This window comes from Cygnus olor, chromosome 26 (genome assembly GCF_009769625.2).
Source record: "Cygnus olor isolate bCygOlo1 chromosome 26, bCygOlo1.pri.v2, whole genome shotgun sequence".
Lineage (NCBI taxonomy): Eukaryota > Metazoa > Chordata > Aves > Anseriformes > Anatidae > Cygnus > Cygnus olor.
Window position 1 is genome coordinate 3,596,063 of NC_049194.1, and position 18,112 is coordinate 3,614,174.

At 43.0% G+C, this 18,112-nt stretch overlaps 1 protein-coding gene across 1 annotated transcript in view; it reads right to left on the reverse strand.

The window, feature by feature from the left end:
• The window catches only part of FBN3 (fibrillin 3), a 117,487-nt gene that overhangs the window by 76,702 nt on the left and 22,673 nt on the right, over nt 1–18,112 (reverse strand). The window contains 4 exon segments of the mRNA XM_040537802.1: nt 5,951–6,046; nt 8,832–8,927; nt 14,177–14,275; nt 16,570–16,652. Coding sequence (XP_040393736.1) covers nt 5,951–6,046; nt 8,832–8,927; nt 14,177–14,275; nt 16,570–16,652 — 374 coding nt within the window.

The window sequence follows — 18,112 nt, forward strand, 5'->3', positions numbered from 1 at the left end:
TGGAGCATTTCCTGAATGAAGTGTGAAGGTAGTTAGCTTGCTTCCATTACAAAGCAGCCTCTTACTGTAGTCCTGAGTTGTTGAACACGCAGCTTGTTAAGTTTACAGCAGCAGAAGCTGTTGCATAGTGTTCAGGAACTCAGGTTATTATTGTTTAAAAATTAAAAGATCTCTTTTTATGGTTTATAGCAAAATAAATTCAAAATAAAATCAAATTAAAAGCCTAAAATGAGTCTATGATCTGTTTTGAATGCCTTCTGTTCATCAACACAGATGGGTACATTTTCAGTGCTTGCCTATCTAAACTGATACCCCAGCCCCTGTATGAAAGCAGACCCTAACAGTGCAAGCCATACTAGTGTATGCTAATGTTGGCACTAGAATCAATAGAGTTGTGTCTGTACAATGCTAATAAGCCTTTCTGAGAACCCCAGCACTTTGGCACAGATATTACCTGGATGAATGGAGCTGTGTGTTCCTCTAAACAAGTTAGTATCCTTGCCCTGCATATAACAATCTGAGATAATGGCAGCATGCTGTGCCTTGCGGCAGAGAGAAGTCTACAGACAACTATCTTTATACTGCTCTGGGAGTTAAAGATTTTAAATCCGGCATCAGATAAGCCCATGTATAACAACCAGGGAGTCTTTCCTAAATCCTACTAAATATCCCCTCTTGATCTGAAGATTCCAGAGATGGGATTCATGTGAATAAATGCAGAGAATTCCATAGTGCAGACATTTGTGGAAGACCTGATCACCTCTCTGTATACACTCACCCTAAAGGCAATTTCTGCATTTGGTCAATGAATCCTGCCCAGCGCTGCTATCACTCTGTCACCTGTAAGGTTTCATGAGGTTATGTGCTCAGCTGGACACATGTACGGCAAAGGAGTCTAAAGTGAGGCAATGTAGTACAAGGGGTATCGGGCACATTCCTGTGGAAGATAACCGGTTGGAACTAACCTCCTTGTTAAAAACATGATCTGTTTTTTTCCAGTTTGAACTGGTTTTGCTTCAGCTTTCAGTTCCTTCACCTTGACTGAGCAGAAGAACCCAGGTCACTGCTTTCAGAGGTTGTCCCATTCTACAAGAAATATTTCTCTGCAGAGGAACATTCCCCCTGTGCTTCTTCAGTCCGTGTGTGCACTGCTGATGAGGATACAGCCCTCAGGCTATAATGTGTATTTGACCGAAGACTATTCCTGAAGTAATGGTGCCATTTTTTTTTAGGCGTCCTTGGGAAGAAATTTTCATGGGGAAGACTGGCACCAGAGAGATTTCTCCTGGAACCCCTTGAGATTCTTGGTTATGCCTGTGCTGAGCTCCTTGGTAGGGACACAGATGAGCAGCAGAGGAGCTGACAGACCACTCCATCAAACATAAGAGCAGGTTGCAAGGCCAAGCAGTCACCAGTTCAATGTCACCTGTATGTAAGGTATCACCTGGCCCGGTTCTGCTATACTTGAACCATGGATACTGGTGAATTTTGATAATAAGGGTGTCTTTAAAATACACATTTCCTGGCTTTTATTTCAGGCTGAAAATAGTGTTTTTTCTTAGGTTGAGGTGACATCTCCACCTACAAAAAAAGGTATGGTCGAGGCAAACCAACTCTTGGTCCAGAAGCCAGCCAGCCACTGCAGTATGAGTTGAACTGAGTCTGTCCTTCCTAACAGACTGGTCTCTTAACATCGTTTTTCAGTCTGAGGAATCTTATGCTTTATTTAACACTCCAGTTCCAGCCTGGAAGTGGCTAATTTGGGAACCTGGACAAGAGTAAATACACAGTGGGCTGTACCTCACCACCAATGTATTGCCTCAATTCCTCTCTCATCCCTGTTAGTGGTTAACTTACCAGCTCTCCTGCAACCCTTTGGTGAATCCTCACAGTACCCATGCTGCAGCAAAATGGCTATTACTTTACTAAGGAACATAATATGGTGGAGATGTAATGAATTTTCCAAGTACCCATAATTAGTGGGCCAGACTCAGGATGGAGCAGTAGACCTTATACTGCCTCATCCTATGCTCAGAACATTAAATCTCCACATTATCCAGTTGTGATTCAAACCAACTGCTCCATTTCAACAGCAGGCTGGAAGAAATTGAGGGATGTATCCTACAACACCTCCTCTCTTCTGCAAGTTGACTGTGTTCTGATCTTCCTGGCCAGGTTATTCCTATCAGTAGATATGTCACAGCACAGAGCTGAGGGTAATCACTGTTATTTTCTTTGCACTCTTTAGCCAAGAAGGATACTACCGATGTTGCCTAATGCTAGAGAGCCACATTTAGTAGTTAACAACAGTTCTCCCAAGAGAAACATCACTGTAACTACTCTGAGTGGAAAGGAGAAAGGTAGATGATGTCTTACTAAACAGTAACTGGTGTTACTGGAAGTTCTCTCCCTGTGGAGACACAGGCAGAAATCTGAGTAATTTCCAGCACCCTTATGAGACATGCTAGGAGAGCACCGGTAAGGAGTCTTGGGCTGAAACTTGGACTTCCTACTTACAAGGCCAGTAGGTTTTAGGTTCTGCTTTGAATTAATGTTTCTTCAGAGAAAAACAAACAAACAAACAAAAAAAACCAAACAAACATTTAAAATGAGACTCAGAGCTAAACTGAGAGTTACGGATGATCCGTGTTGCTTTTAAGACTGCTACTTGAGTCTCCTGTTACTGGAGACTTCCAAGGATGCTTGTAAATATGTCACATACCATGGCTGCCTTAAAAGGAGAAACTGAACAGAAATTCAACAGTGTTCATGTTTCCAGTAAGTCTGGTGCTAGGGACTTCATCTCAACTTGCCTAGCAATGGAGCAGGAGTGCAGTTTCTCCTTGGTAGGGTTAAGTTCCTCATTGTCACACTACCGATTACCAGTAGGTCAGTCACAACCACCTCACCAGACCCACAGACTTCCCAGCCAGAAGCTTCTTTGAAAAGTGTAACTTTTAACATCTCTTAGAAAAGCAAATGCTCTGTTTGCCTTGGCAGGGCAGACCTGTGTATACACAGCTGGAGAGCTTGTTTTGTCTCTTAGTACAAGTCTGGACCAAACTAAATCTCTACAGGCTTTCTAAAAATCCTCTCTTTATTTAAATAATTTTATACATTGCAAGCTGTCTCCAAAGTCTGCCCCTGTTCAGTCCCCATTTTTGGCTGACTTTCCCACCCCCTCTCCTATCCCCTCTCCTACCATGCACACAAAGTAAAGTGAGTTGGATTTATAAGTCCATTGCTGTATGCAAGAATGTCTTAAGACATTAATGTCTTATCAACAATGTCCATATCAACTTCAGATACCTGTGAGCTAGGAAAAAAACAAGCAACTCTATGGACAGTTCTCTAGCTCACATTCAAGAATTTTAGAGGAAAAAAGCTTGCAAGGTACAGCTTTCAAAAGACAAAGGTTTTTGGCATAATACCTTTCCATAAATAAAGCAGTGAGTGTGCGTGTATGCCTGTTTGAGAAAGGCAAGGAGAGGTATTAAAGAATATATAAATGCAGTGGTCCACCAATATCTGAGTTTGCAGCAGAGTACAAAGGAGGAGACTGGAACAATGAAAGGTTACTTCAGTAAATGTGTGTGGAGGTTTTTTAAATTCTTGGCATCCAATAAATGTGATGCTCAAACCACAGCAGAGGCCTTTTATGGGGCACCTGCAGCATGAAGTTCAGTAGAGACTTTTGTAACCCAGGGAACATTGCACAACTATGTTGAGTTCTGCATATTTCTGCTGGCTCCTGTTCAACCAGGACTGACTGATGCCTGGGCTACTGGAAACCAACTGTTATTCCTATCTCACCCTCTAAATCACGTTGCCAAAAATCCCCAACTTGGAAAAAAAAACAAAAAACCCCAAAACATTAAAGTCAAGAACAATCCAATCCTTGAACAGGGAGTTAAACAGAATTATCCCAATCTCGGGAAAGTGAGAGGCTAGAAAAGCAGAATATTTCCAGGGCACTTTGATGTTAATCCTGGGAGTTCGCACATCATCATGGTGTTTCAGTTTCATTTCTGCTCTGTGCCACTCTGGCCCTTGCCAACATCAAATCAGAGCAGTGTCGTGAGATGTCCACCTAAGCCAACAGGAAAGGGCGAAAATTCATATCTCAGAGCCAAAACCTCAGCCATACCCACACTGGGGTAAACCTGATCTAGTCACTCAGCACATGCTGGCTGGATGGATGAAATACAGCAAAGCCACATGTCACTAAGAGCATATTCTCAGGCTCTTGGTGAAGATGTTTTGATTCATACTGGATGAGCAGCCAGCAATGAACTGAGGGAGGTTTACAACAAAATAGAACTGGCTTATGTTTCCCTTTGAAACATTTTTACTAAAATAAAGTAGGAAATTCATGGAAAACCTTTGGTTCTAGTCACACTTTTCAATATTTTCAAATAAATATAGTACTAAATCTTAAAAATAATTTTGCACAGGTTGGAATATTGACTTTTCAGATTTCAGGTCCACGTTAATTTGCAAATCAACAGCTGTTAGCACTGTTAGCATTCATCATTAATTTTCATTTTTGTGGGTACATGGTGTTGATCTCCTTCAGCCCAACGAAAAGGTCTCCTGCTGCAGACAAGACATGTAAAATTCAGGGAATTGCTGCAGGAGTTTGATTCTATACAGTGAAAGATGCAGGAGACATCTTTCCATATTACTGATACAGAAGCTGAGTGCTCGCCTGGTGAACTGCAGTCAATCTATGTCCAACAGAGTTCTTCTGCAATCTGGCCAATCCTTAAAGGACTGTTTTGCTTGTGATCCCCTAACTGTGTGAGGTCCCTAACTATTCTGCAAGAGCTGCAGTGAGTAGTTGCAATCCTGAGCAGAATAAGTGAATGCTGACAGTTGTACAAATCTGGTTCAAGGTAACTCAAGGTGGTCACCAAAATTAGCCAGTTGTGTCAGGTCTGGATGAGATGGAGTTAACTTCTTTTCACAGCAGCCTGCATGCTGCTGAGCTTTCCATTTGTGGCTAAAACAGTATGGATAACACATTCATGTTCTGGCTGTTGATGAAAAGTGCTTTCACAGCATCGATTTTTTTCCCCCAGCTCCCTGCTCCTCACATCCAGTGCAGTATGCTGGGGCTGGGCAAGAGATTGGGAAGGGATGTAGCATAGACAGCTGACCTGAACTGACCGATGGGATATTCCATGCCATATGACATTGTGCTCAGCCTCAGGAAAAGAAGGAGAAAGGGGAAAATAACACGGTTGTGGCTCTCATCTTCCCAAGAAACTTACACATGCTGAGGCTCTGCTTCCCAGGAAGTGAGTGGATATCTGCCTGCTGATGGGAAGTAGTGAATGAATTCTTTGTGTTGCTTTGCTTCCACATGCAGCTTTTGCCTTCCTTAGTAAACTAACGTTATCATAATCCATGAGGTCTTTTGCTTTCCTTCTATCTTCTCCGCATCCCAAGGGAGAGGGGAATGAGCAAGACACAGGATGTGTGCTTGGACCGAGCTGATCCACCACACTGAAATTTTTGAAAGTTTTAGTTTATGTTTTCCCTTTTAGTGTTTAGGAAGGGGCTGATGGTGTCACCTTCCCTTATGCTGCGATAAGGGGCTTCCTCACATTTCTAAGCCACACCCTGGTTACGAAGACAAGAAGCAAGGGAATGCCCAAGAGAAAAATACCTCTTTTGTACTGTGCACAGGGATTTATTGATATTTAACAAAAGAGCCACAAGGGGCCACGTGTGGAATGAGAAAGATCCACAGACACGAAACAGATATGCAGTCAGTTGGGATCCCAGGGAATGCTTTGGACATGAGGTTGTTATTAAGGGCTGAATCTTCATACCAGGGAATTGAGCAGAAATTCACTCAGAATTGAGTATCCCTAGTATATATGCTTGAATATACAACTCCTGATGCTATGCTCTGTCAGTGATAATACGTAAATCTGTTTCTTACCTCTCTCACACTGGGGGCCAGTGAATCCATAGACACAAGCACAACGGTTTGGTCCAATGCAACGACCTCCATTCTGACAGCCGTTTTCACAGACAGCTGTTTAGAAAGAGAAATAGAAATGATTGATTTCTGCTCTCAGTAAAACCGCAGCATGAACTGTGTGGTGCTGGGAGGGCTTGGAATATCACCTACTTTGTGCTGTTCACCTGTCAAGAATCTCCTCCACATAGTGAACATACGGAGAAAAGCCTGATATTTTTTTCCCAGAAAATGACTTCCTGTTTATGAGTGAAACCATTTATAAAAAGGCTATAAACTCTCGTTTCATTTGAGAGGATTTCCTGTGCTCTGGAATCTCAGCTCATTCAGGTCAGCACTGGGATTTAAATGTCAAGGTCAAGACGAATCAGTACAAATGACAAACTCTATAAAGGCAAACATTTAAATTTAAGGAGAGGGGAACAGGACAACAATGAAATGTGAGAAAGGACCAGTCAACCATTTCATCTTGCCTTGCAGAGTAAAGCAGGACAATAAACCAAACCTGTTACTCTGACCACACCTGTATATCTGCAATCAGGACGACATGGTGGTCTTGCTTTACATGGCAAGCAGAGGAACACTTGGATGGATGGATCAAACACTGGCATAGTGTTAGTGCTCATTTTAGGTGGCATTGGCATCAACTCATTACTTCATAACACTATAGTAAGATGTGCTCATTTGGGCTGGCGGTAGTATCAGGAGATGATGCTTTCCAGGACAAAAATAACTTTTCTGGGGTTAGAATTGGGGCAGGGAGTCCCTTTGTAAGCAACAGGTAAATGATGACAAGCCTGAGAAAAGTTGAGAAGATAAATTCAGTTTTCATGGTGAACAATTCAGATTTGTCTGTGACAATTGTGTGGTACCACTGGCTGGAAATACCCATCTTCTTCAGACCTGTCTTCAGCACACCCACACTAGCTGGCGTTCTATTATTCTCTCATATTCTGGCATAATCTGAGTGAACAGAAGATGAAAGGCCAGCACTCATATGTACCACAAGATCAAGTACTTTAAAGAGTCCATGTGAGAGGCTGAGATGGGCAGGATGCCACTGACCTATTAAAATCTCAGCAGTTGTAGTGACTAATTAGGACTGTTGCAAAATTTCCTCATGTTTTTTTTTACAGGTTTTCACTCATTAAGCTACTCAGTTGCACAACACCACTGGCACATTGAGGATCAGAAGACTATAATCTCACCTGAAGGGTGAGGCCCACAGCAATCCTGTGTATTACCTCATTGTGGCCCTTCCTGGTTTAATGCCAAGCATAGTGGCAGAGAGGCCAGGTGCTGCTGCATATCATAGCCTTCAAAGGTTACACCCATTTTAGAACTGAAATCTGCTTTACTGGAATGCTGCCAATGGGACTCTCCATTGTTCTCCACCCTCTCGGTGATGTGTTGCCCACATCTGAACCATTATGAAAACTCTGCTGAGGATATTATAGGTGGAGCTGGTAGCAACACATATTAAAAGTTGCCTAGCCTGCTACATTATAAAGCCTGGTTTGCACTTACTTATAACTTTCCCAAGCTTTAGCTATTCAGAATGAAATTTTCCATATGGTGTGTCTGCCTTCAGTTGAACTTTTTGGAAAGTTTCAGAAAAAAATCATCGAATCATAGTATCGTTAAAGTTGAAAAGGACCTCCAAGGTCATCTAGTCCAATCACTCCCTACCACCAATGTCACCCACTTAAACCATGTCCCTAAGCACCATGTCCAACCTTTCCTTGAACACCCCCAGGGACAGTGACTCCGCCACGTTCCTGAGCAACCCGTTCCAATGCCTGACTGCTCTTTCTGAGAAGAAATGTCTCCTAATTTCCAACCTGAACCTCTCCTGGTGCAACTCGAGGCCATTCCCTCTAGTCCTATCACTAGTTATCTGTGAGAAGAGGCCGACCCCCAGCTCCCCACACCTTCCTTTCAGGTAGTTGCAGAGAGCCATAAGGTCTCCCCTGAGCCTCCTCTTCTCCAGACTAAACAACCCCAGTTCCCTCAGCCGCTCCTTGCAGGACTTGTGTTCCAGGCCCTTCACCAGCTTCGTAGCCCTTCTCTGGACACATTCCAGGGCCTTGATGTGCTTCTTGTACTGAGGGGCTCAAAATTGAACACAGTACTCGAGGTGCGGCCTCACCAGAGCAGAGTAGAGGGGGACGATCACCATCCAAAATGTAACCTAGTTTATAATATATATGTATATATTTAGTATTTCTTCTTCTAATCAAAAGCAGGCTTCATCTGAGCTAAAATGAGTGTTTCCCACAAAAAAAAAATCAAAAATCCATTCCCAGAGAATGTACTGTTTTTCTAAAAATATTTACAGAAAAATGATACCTAATTTCTGCTAGCACTGTAGAAAAACAGGGGATGATCAGCAAAGCCTGCGACTGCTCTTCCTGGCATGGGGGATTCATGCTGAGAGCCAGGACATGTGCAGTCTAAGGCAATGTCCTTACTGTTTTGATGTGAGTTTCCTCAATCTAAAACTCATGTCAAATTCCGGAGAAAAAGGTACAAGTCATGGCAAGTCTTGACTTTGAGGTCAGCAGCATGCTAAGGTCAGCACTTGATGGATGTGTTCACTGTGGGGTCTTTTAAATGCCACGTGGAAGTTTGGATGTGCAGTTGTAAGGAACCAGAAAGGTGGTGGCACAGAACTTTGGCATCAATTCTTCTCCCAGCCAGGCCGGGCAGAACAAATGTAACATGTCTCCTAATGAGAGTGAGCTGAGATTCCAATGGAGAGGAGAATATAGCGAGGCCATCAAAGTCTGCAAACAATACATCGGTATGTGTAAGGTGTACAGCATGTGTTGCAAGTACTTACGTTGTCCACAGTATGTTCCGGTATAACCTTTCTGGCAGAGGCAAGATTCCTCATTGCAGCTTCCACCATTCATGCACCTCACATTGCAGGTTTGGACTGTGGAGAAAAGCAGGGAAATATTAGAAGACAATGCAACAAATTATCTGTGACAGGAGGTGGATACCTCACAAATAAGCGATGTTCAAAACTTTCTTAATTTCTTCATATCTCAGTGCACAATCTAAAGGTGATGTTAAATGTCCATTTTTTTTTTTTCAAGTAAAATGAATTAACTTGAATTCCCATTACAGGATATGAGCCCATGGTGTGGTTAAACGCTTGCACTTTTACTGAAGTATAATCACCCCAGGGTTTCTTACAACTATAAACACCATAGTCTGTTCCTTATCCCTTAGACAGAAGGTATTTTTATTGTTCCTGTACCTGGTAGTATTGAACTGCTGAGACAACGAAAAGCCACAAGTCTTACAGGTATTGTAAAACTATGAGCAGTTTAGGGGACACAATTCTTCAAGTCCATCTCGTACAGGATAAGGCAGGACATTGTCCTTTCTACAGGATGGCCTGCCATAGCTCATGTGACTGAGAGTAAGGGCATATTTACCCATATTTCCCTTTCTTTGATGACTCCGTCATTCTAAACATTTTTTGTTTCTTTTAGGATACTACACATTTCAAAAATTTTCATATCTTTTTATTATTATTTTAGATTTTTGCTCCATTTTCAAAATACGCTTTTCACACTCTGGGCTGTCAATCTTTAAAATGTCTTCTTATTAAAAGCATGTTAAAAGACCTATGAGACGTTTTGGGGGGTATAATTTATTTCATGGAGGAAAACCATCAACTTTAAAGACACTTCTTTTCCTTTTACAGTGATTATGTGGCCTTATTGATGAGTTTCATCTAATACAAGAAGGTTTCAACAAATCTGAAAAGAAAAGCATGTATTATCTAGTCTTCTTCCTATGTTAGAGTTCAGCTTTTACAGTAGATTATGGAACACCGAATGTGAACACTGTAGAAAAACAATAGTAATAAATAAGAGTCAGTCAGTTTTATACTGATGTAGACACAAAGCTAGTATTGGCTTTAACTGTTTCATCACTATTCAACAGTTAAGGATGTGGTATTAAAGTAAAAGAGCCCAAAAGGGGAGGTTTATTGCTAAACACTGAATTACAAATACAGGTCAAACAGCTTTCATTCTTTACTGAAATGCCTGGAACAATGCAGTCTTAATTTGTGAGATGTGAAAATTCAAACTGCAAGTGCGTCAGGTTGTAGTAAGCTATGCGAAAACTGTTTTGCAGCATGTACACCACAGTTCCTGCATGCCAGGAAAGAAGGGCTGTGACTTGGCAGCTTGAAGAAGTTGAGGCTGGAGAGTGCGTACATGAGTGGATACTCAGATGTGGCTGGTGTACTCTCTGTACATGTAACATCAGCTCCAAAAGAGAAGGGTTGGGGCTAGCGTAATTGAAATGGCTGCCCAAAAGGTAGTAGAAATCAGAAGTATCCAGTAAGGATAATTACATGGTTCACGCCTTGTTCACAGAAAGCCTGACAGGAAGAAGGAGTGGAATGGGAAGTCTCAGGGCTTTGCATTCAACATGCTCAGCACATGTGCTGTACGTTTAATCCATGCATTTCTAGTATGGTTTGAATTAGTCGTGATGTCTACAATTCCTATTGCTCTGTGGCTGGAGATCAGGCCAAATTTAGATGAAAGCTTAATCATTAAGGAAACTGAGCTTGAGGCTTCAAAGCATTGCCCAGATTGTCAGACATGAGACCAGTCTCTCTGGGAAATGGCTCTGTTTCCAGCACATTCTTACCTACACCCCTCACCCCTCACTACAATTAATCAGCACTGGGAAAGCAATTACATACAACAAATCTGGGAGGGCTGCCCAGAGACAGTAGGAAGAAGTAGCTAGGAAGTGTCTGTCTGTCAGAGTTGTCCGTCTGTCGGAGCTTTTCCCTACAGAGTCTCCCAAGTTTTGCATTCGAGGCATTCAGCAGGGGGTAAGATCTAGTGAAGTTAAGAAATTTTAGTAGTTCAGGTTCTGCACATAAGAAAAGCCTTGACACTCATCCAGAAATTTTCCAACTAATTGGCAAATATACTATTTCTAGCCCTGCTTAGGTCCCGTTTCTTACTTCTGCTGTAATCCCAAATACCCTGAGGTCCCATCACCATTTCACTTATCTCCAAGGCTAGCATCAAAGGGTCTGCTAGATTTGGAGTGCTGAAGAAAATCTTTCAAATAAGAATTTAAAGGCCTATTATTCCTCGTCAGGATTTTCCAAGCAAAGACCAAAGTTCTAGGAAAAAGAATAACAGCTCTCCCTAGTTAACTTTTCCCATTGGATTGCATTCATTCTACATTTTATTTTAAAGGATCAGTGTCTGCAGCTGTTCTGCCAGCCATCAGCAGTGGAGTTTGCAGACAGGTTTTATGTCTGCTTACTGACTACTACTATCTAAACAGTCACTTGCAAATTACTCCTGAAATACCTTACTCTCCCAAGTAAGAAACCAAATTTTTTGTTATGACAGAGAGAGGCGGAGTGGCTTTTATTGCCTCTGGAATGCACTATTTGTCTGTTTTACCTCCCTGAAGCATTCATGATAAATGCAGATCTAAACATCCCTACAATGAATGCCAGATTTAACGAAGCTTCTGCAGAGAAACCTACCCCTCCACCCCCACCCTCCACCCCGAGCACATGCTGAAATCCACCCCAGGCTCAGAGGAATGCCAGGTCTGTGCCCAAATGTATATACTGCTTACAGCATTCCTCGCATTCCTCTGTGATTGCTAACATATGGACCCTCACTCCAGAAACTTTTGTGTCTCCAGCACCTTCCATTCAGCAAAGCATTTGGGAAGGTTTGCAGAGCTATGCACACATAGGCTTCAGTGCTGAGCACTTTCTGGGGACATCTGCAGTGTTGTAGGACAACGTGGCGCTTTGGAATTAGATTCTGGGAATTTCCTTCTTTCAGTCACGCCCCGAATGTGGTTTTGAGGTTTGAGGGGGCTAGTTCTCTGGCCTTCAGTCAGATGCCTGCAAGTCACTTTGTTAACAATAGTTTGCCTACAGATGGGCAATAATGGGAAATAAATTTCTGGGTTGTCTCTAGAAATGGCCACGAGACCTTAAAAGATGCTATAAAATCCCATTAAATTCTGCATCTCGCATTGTCCTGGCAAAATCATCCTTCTCAAAACAATACACAGCTCTGAACAGAGCCACAGCTCTGCTCCTTTGCTTGCAGGTTTTTGCTTGTTTGTTTGGCTGGCGTTTTTGAGCACTGTCATCATGTATGGATGCACCACTTACACATTCAGGTGCAAATGGTCACCCAATATCCCTGCCCACATCTGGAGATCTGGAGTGCAGGCCAGCCCCAATTCACAAGAATTTGAGAAACAAATGAAGCCCTTTCAGGCAGACCTGCTGGCTTATGCATAGTCTGCACTGACTTGGGTGGGTGGTCTCTGTGCTGGTGGTGGCCCTCGTCTTGCCAGCAGGAGTGCAATAATCTGCACCCAATGAGCTCTGAGGCTGTTAAGTCAACCTGCATACAGTGATGCTTCTCAGATAGATGTCCCTTGTCTGCCCGGGGAGAGACTGGGACAGTGAGGGAAAGGACTGTGAGGGGCTGCACACAGATCCTACAGGCCTTGCTGGCTCCTCTCACGTATGGGCTATAGTGCTCGATATCCAGATCCTTTTTCTCTCTTAAGTGAAGGATTCACATAGTTTTGCCTGTTTCTTTCTGCTGTTTAGTGAGTAGAAAGAACTGTCTGGAACTTTCTGCAGGTAACCAGCAAAGGCAAAACTACCATCTGACCATTTGCCACAGGGTATTCCAGTTCAAGGCTCAGTGTAAGCCACTCTTTCATACAATTATGTACAGACTCACGAGTGTGGGTACAAGGGCTTGCTGGATGTCCCCATTCAGCCTCCCCACAGATCAGGATGGCCATGACTTTGTCTAGCCAAGCCTTGAAACTGCCCAAGGAGGGAGATCTTCTGCACCTCTGGTGACCTGTTCCAGTATATTGCACCACCCTCCTGTGTAAGAAATTTTTCTTTGTGTACAACCTGAACATCCCAAGCTGCAACCTATGGCCAGACACTTCTGTTATCTTGCCTGCCACTACTGAGAGGGGTTTGGCTTCACTGCCTTTGTAGCTGCACTTCCAGTAATTACAGACTACTACTGGATCCCTCTCTGACTCCTCGTAGACTAAATCAGACCAGCTCCCCCAGCTTCACCTTTGAGGACACATGTTATAGACCAACCATTTTGCAACCCACCGCAGATCTAGTTTCCTCTCATCACTTCTGCACTGGCAGCCCAGAACCAGACTCAGCGTTCCAGCAACAGCCCTGCTAGTGGCAAGCAGAGGGGATAACACCTTCCTTTGACTTTTTCGCCATGATCCCCTTAATCTAACTCATGGCGTGATTGGCTTTACTGACCATCACAATGACTACTGACTCATAACCAGCTCAGTATCTACCATGACTCCCAGCTCCATTTCATCAATACAACACAGTGGAAAAAGGGGCACGGAGAAACACTATTGAGTAAACAAGACCATTAGCTATCAGGTTTTAGATTCAAACAGGAGTGCCTTCTGTGCAGAGTCATGTGCTGCAGAGTAAAGGAGTGTTTGCATGCTCTAGCCTTGAATACGTCTTGCAAGAATTACTAGAGGGTTATGGGAATTGCTGTCTGGATATTTGACTGTCACTCCTCCAAGTCCTCCATAGTTTGTTTATGTGCTATGTTAACAGAAACCTCAGCCACCTAGTCTTCTTCCCAGAACTTTTCAGGTCTTTGTCCTGAAAGTCTGAGATGGGAGAAAAAGGCAGAAAAAGGGGCAATGGAATTTCTATATTCCCAACACCGACAAGTGCATAACTTCGTTGTGTCACTGCAGTTCTCTAAAAACACTGGGCAATTCTCTCAGATGTTCAAATCACAGCCTACCAAAACTTAATAAACTTAGCATTGGAAAAAATAATTATTTGGTTAACAAAAGCAGTGACAGATTTAATTCCACTTCAAGGAACAGCCAGGAGTGGATGGACTCTTTGGCAGCAGTGTTGCTATTTGCTGCTGGGAAATTCAATTTCTGTATCCTGTATGTTTTTTTTATACCAAAGTAGCAGAAATCACACACACACAAAAAAAAAAAAAAAGATTTTTTGAATGCTGCCCAATTCAGGTTACAACCTTGTTGCCCATTGTGACTGGGAAAATTTTAAAAGAGCATATAACTAATTCAGAGGGAGGACAATCACCAGCAATGTTTTCTTACCTCCAGCTGAGCCACAGTTAGGAGAAAGTTGTCCATTGGAGCACGTACACATGTTTGGCCTCGAACAAAATCCATCACCACAAGAATTCCTGCAAATTGCTGGAGGAAGAGAAGGAGACAGTGATTAGCACAAGGTGCTACTCTGTGAACTTCCTCACAGGCTCATATTTGGCCACCAAAAGGGTGTGAATTCACCTTGTTTTAAGAAGAATAAGCTGGGGAGGAAGCTGTGGCACCTCCTGAGGACTCTGCTGTGGGCAGAGCAACAGCAAGAAGGACTCATTCATTCACAGGGCATGAATTCCTAGAGAAATCTTCCTTTTATCACACACTTTGGCTGGGCCTGTTATTTTATTTCTATTTCACCAAGCAGAGGACGGGGAAAATGTGGCACCTTTCACTATTTTTGCCTGCTAAAAATGTTTCTCATCAGAGACAAGTGACATTCACACCGAAACAGGTTTCCTTTTTTTTTTTTTTTGTGTGTGTGTGTGTTTCCATGCAGCATTTTGCAGTCCATAGTTTGGCACTGAGCTAAATGACTGTTACTGAGATTCATTTTGAATGAGGGGCTAAGCCTGAGTCAGCCAGAGATGAATCAGCAGGATGCCTTCATATCAATCCATCCTTTCTTGTCTGGGACCCCTGCTAATCTCTTTCCCTTCCTGTACCATGAGAGCCAAGAGCTGACAGTATTGTTCCACCTGTGTAAGCACAGATTTCATTAGAGTCCCATGAAACTATCTCATCTCTGTGTTTTTTATAAATACAATTATAAGGCACAGTTCCCTGAGGACCTCCAGCCCAGATGGCATGTTTTACAGCTATGAGAAAAGTCAGCAGACAACCCTGAATGTTGCTAACCCTGCATGCCACAGAGCAGCCATTTGGTTGCAAGTTCCTTAACCCTTCACTGCAACCAGCATTAAACTGAAGACTTGTATACTTCACAGGGCGTCCACTGTCTACAGGGCAGTGGATTTCCTAAAGTAAAGAGGATTTTGTGAGTTTGCTTGTCTCTTCCCATCAGGAAAAGAGAGGATGCAGAACTCCATATCTTACCACCACCAGGGGTGAAGTCAAATGCATTTAACTCCCGAGTCATTATTCACTTTTGTTTTTTAGTGAGTAGAATGCCCAATTCAGGCACTCAGACACTGGCACTGGTTACTCACTGTGCACAAGGATGCATAAACTGCCCCCATCACTCATAATAAGCTTGAAAGTATTTCCTTTAAGAGAAGAATATTTGTGGCTCTGGGCTCAGTTTTGTGCATCTGAGATCCCTGACATTAGGAAATATTGATATTGGGAAACATGAGGCAATTCTCACTAAGATGACTTCTTTCTAAGATGCAGTTTCATCTCTGAAGGTGGAATATCTTCTGAAATATGTAACCTGTATTATGTCGGAGATTCTGCAAGATGACCCTATTGTTTTCCTCAACTTCAAACCTCCCACTGTTAATTATTTTTAGGAAGTTTTGCAAAAGGCCATTCCAAGTGTGCTCTAATGCAGAAGATTCCTTTAGAAAGCTAAAATACAGGGAGATATAAGCATCCTACAGTGCTATCTGCTATTTGGTGTGTCCAGGATACAGTTAATATATTCAGGACACCATGCATTTACAGTGTGTGTTTGCTATGTTTCAGCATGAAGCATGACCAAATGGTACAAAAGGTACAATTACACCTATCGTCTCCAGTAAGAACCTCATTTATTTACCCCTGAGCTGACTTGCAATTCCCATGGGAACATCTTCCAAAGGGCAGACTCCTTCATCTCCCCTTAGCTTATGCCTTTACCATACAGAAACGAGCCATAGATTCTAAGCCCCTTAATGGATTTTATAGGTGTATATCAGCACTTGAGAGTGTAACAATGATCTACTCCAAATAGTAGAGCTATCTGCCAAAACAGAGGTGTGATCTATATAAATCAGCATTCTCCTTTAGAAAGAGGACACTGAAAGAAAAATGCAAATTCCTGCTTGTGGACACTTTCTCATGGCAACATGCTTCCAATGGCAGCACCTAGATCTTGTCTGAGCAGCTAAATTATTTCATCTAACTAAAGAGCTCTAAAATTACTTTTCTGGAGTCACTAAAAGTCTTCCTTTGAGGCTAATCTTCTAAAGCAGGCACACAAATTGTCAAGCAACATGGAACAAAGTGGCAATTTGGCAGAAGACAAAAGGCCGTGCATTAAATGGGACCAATTGCAACAACCCTGTTTTAATCAAGGCGAGCAGAGATGAGAATTCCCAACAATCACTGCTCCTTTCCCAGTGGATTATGAGATGTTTTGTCATATGCTGAAGCATGAGATGTGTATTCCTTCCCACACGGCAGTTAGCTCCCTTGGTGCCCTTAACAGGAAAATTGATACTCACGGACAATGCACTGGTTCCCTCCGGGCAGCGTCTTCCAGCCAGGGCAGCAGTAGGAGTGGAACCTCGAGCCACAGACATTAGGTCTGAAAATTAAAAACAATTTTTCCTCTGTTTCTGTACAGTGCCATTGGATATTCAGCACTTATTATCTCTGTATGAGACCAGCTGAATAGTCTCTTGCATGACATTTCTCTGCTAAACTCCATTCCCTCACTCTGAGCTTAAACAAGCCATGTTTAATTCCCACCAAATGGAGTCAACATACATTACTTTAATAACTGACTTCTGACCTCCCTGTGAAGAAAGCCCCAATTAGCTACACATTTGAGTGAAGGGAACTGAGGGCATATATGACTGCCATCATTTCAGCTATAATGCACTGTGCTAGGATCATGGAGCTCAGAGCTCCAGCTGCACAGATGGAGCTCTTACTGACAACCACTGGCTTCATAGAATCATGGAGTCATAGAATGGCCTGGGTTGGAAGGGACCTCAAAGATCATCCAGTTCCAACCCCCCTGCCATAGGCAGGGATGCCACCCACTAGATCAGGTTGCTCAGGGCTTCATCCAACCTGGTCTTGACCACCTCCAGGGATGGGGCATCCACAACCTCTCTGGGCAGCCTGTTCTAGTGCCTCAACACCCTCTGAGGGATAAATTTCCTTCTAAGGAAGGGAAGAAATCTTCTAAGGAAGATGAGCCTCCTGCTGATCTGATGGCTTGCACAAAATGTACAGCTGTCACCTCCTTGTGTCCAAGACAAGTGCCTCCTCCAAACTGAGAGATACAAAGGAGACTCTGCAGGAGCTGCCTGAAGTCCAGCAGGCTGTCCGGAGAGGTCAAGCCTATGTGGCTAATTATCTCCACACTTGTTAGCATGTGGAATAAATGTCTCTTTGCACATACTTCCGTAAACTGCTCATGGTGAAGGGGTCTGTTTGCTGCAACCACAGCAGCTGACACCAGATCCACTCCTGCATCTCCGAGCTGCCAGACAAAAACAGAGCCCCAAAGGCTTAGAGTGACCCTCTTAGGACTATGGAGGGGTGAGGAACTGAGGCACAGCCAGGTCTACCATTATACTAAGCCAGAGCATGTGTGTAGGCTCCCAGTATAGGAATGGGGCCATATCCACACAGTTAGACACAGCCAGTTGGAGACCCACGTTTCCACATAGGAACAGCAAGACCTAGACAGCAGACAACCCTAGAAATCACAGGCAACTGAGTATTTTGATAACCTGAACAGGACAAGGGCATCTGTTCCTTGTGCACATATCTCATCAGCCCTGTGTATGTTAGATAAAGTCCCGCTCTTCCTTTCTGAGTGGCAAAGTTATGCACATTCCAAACCATCAATCAGACAGGCCGGACATAGTTTTCTTTTTTTTTTTTTTTGTCAGTTTAATCAATGTCATGCATCAAAGAAGGCTAGAAATCTAGCCCAAGCATATAATTCAGCATGGCATTTACAACATGTTGTGCCATGCTACACATCCGTAAATGAAATAACAGACTTTCAAAGAAAATTTCCCAAAAGAA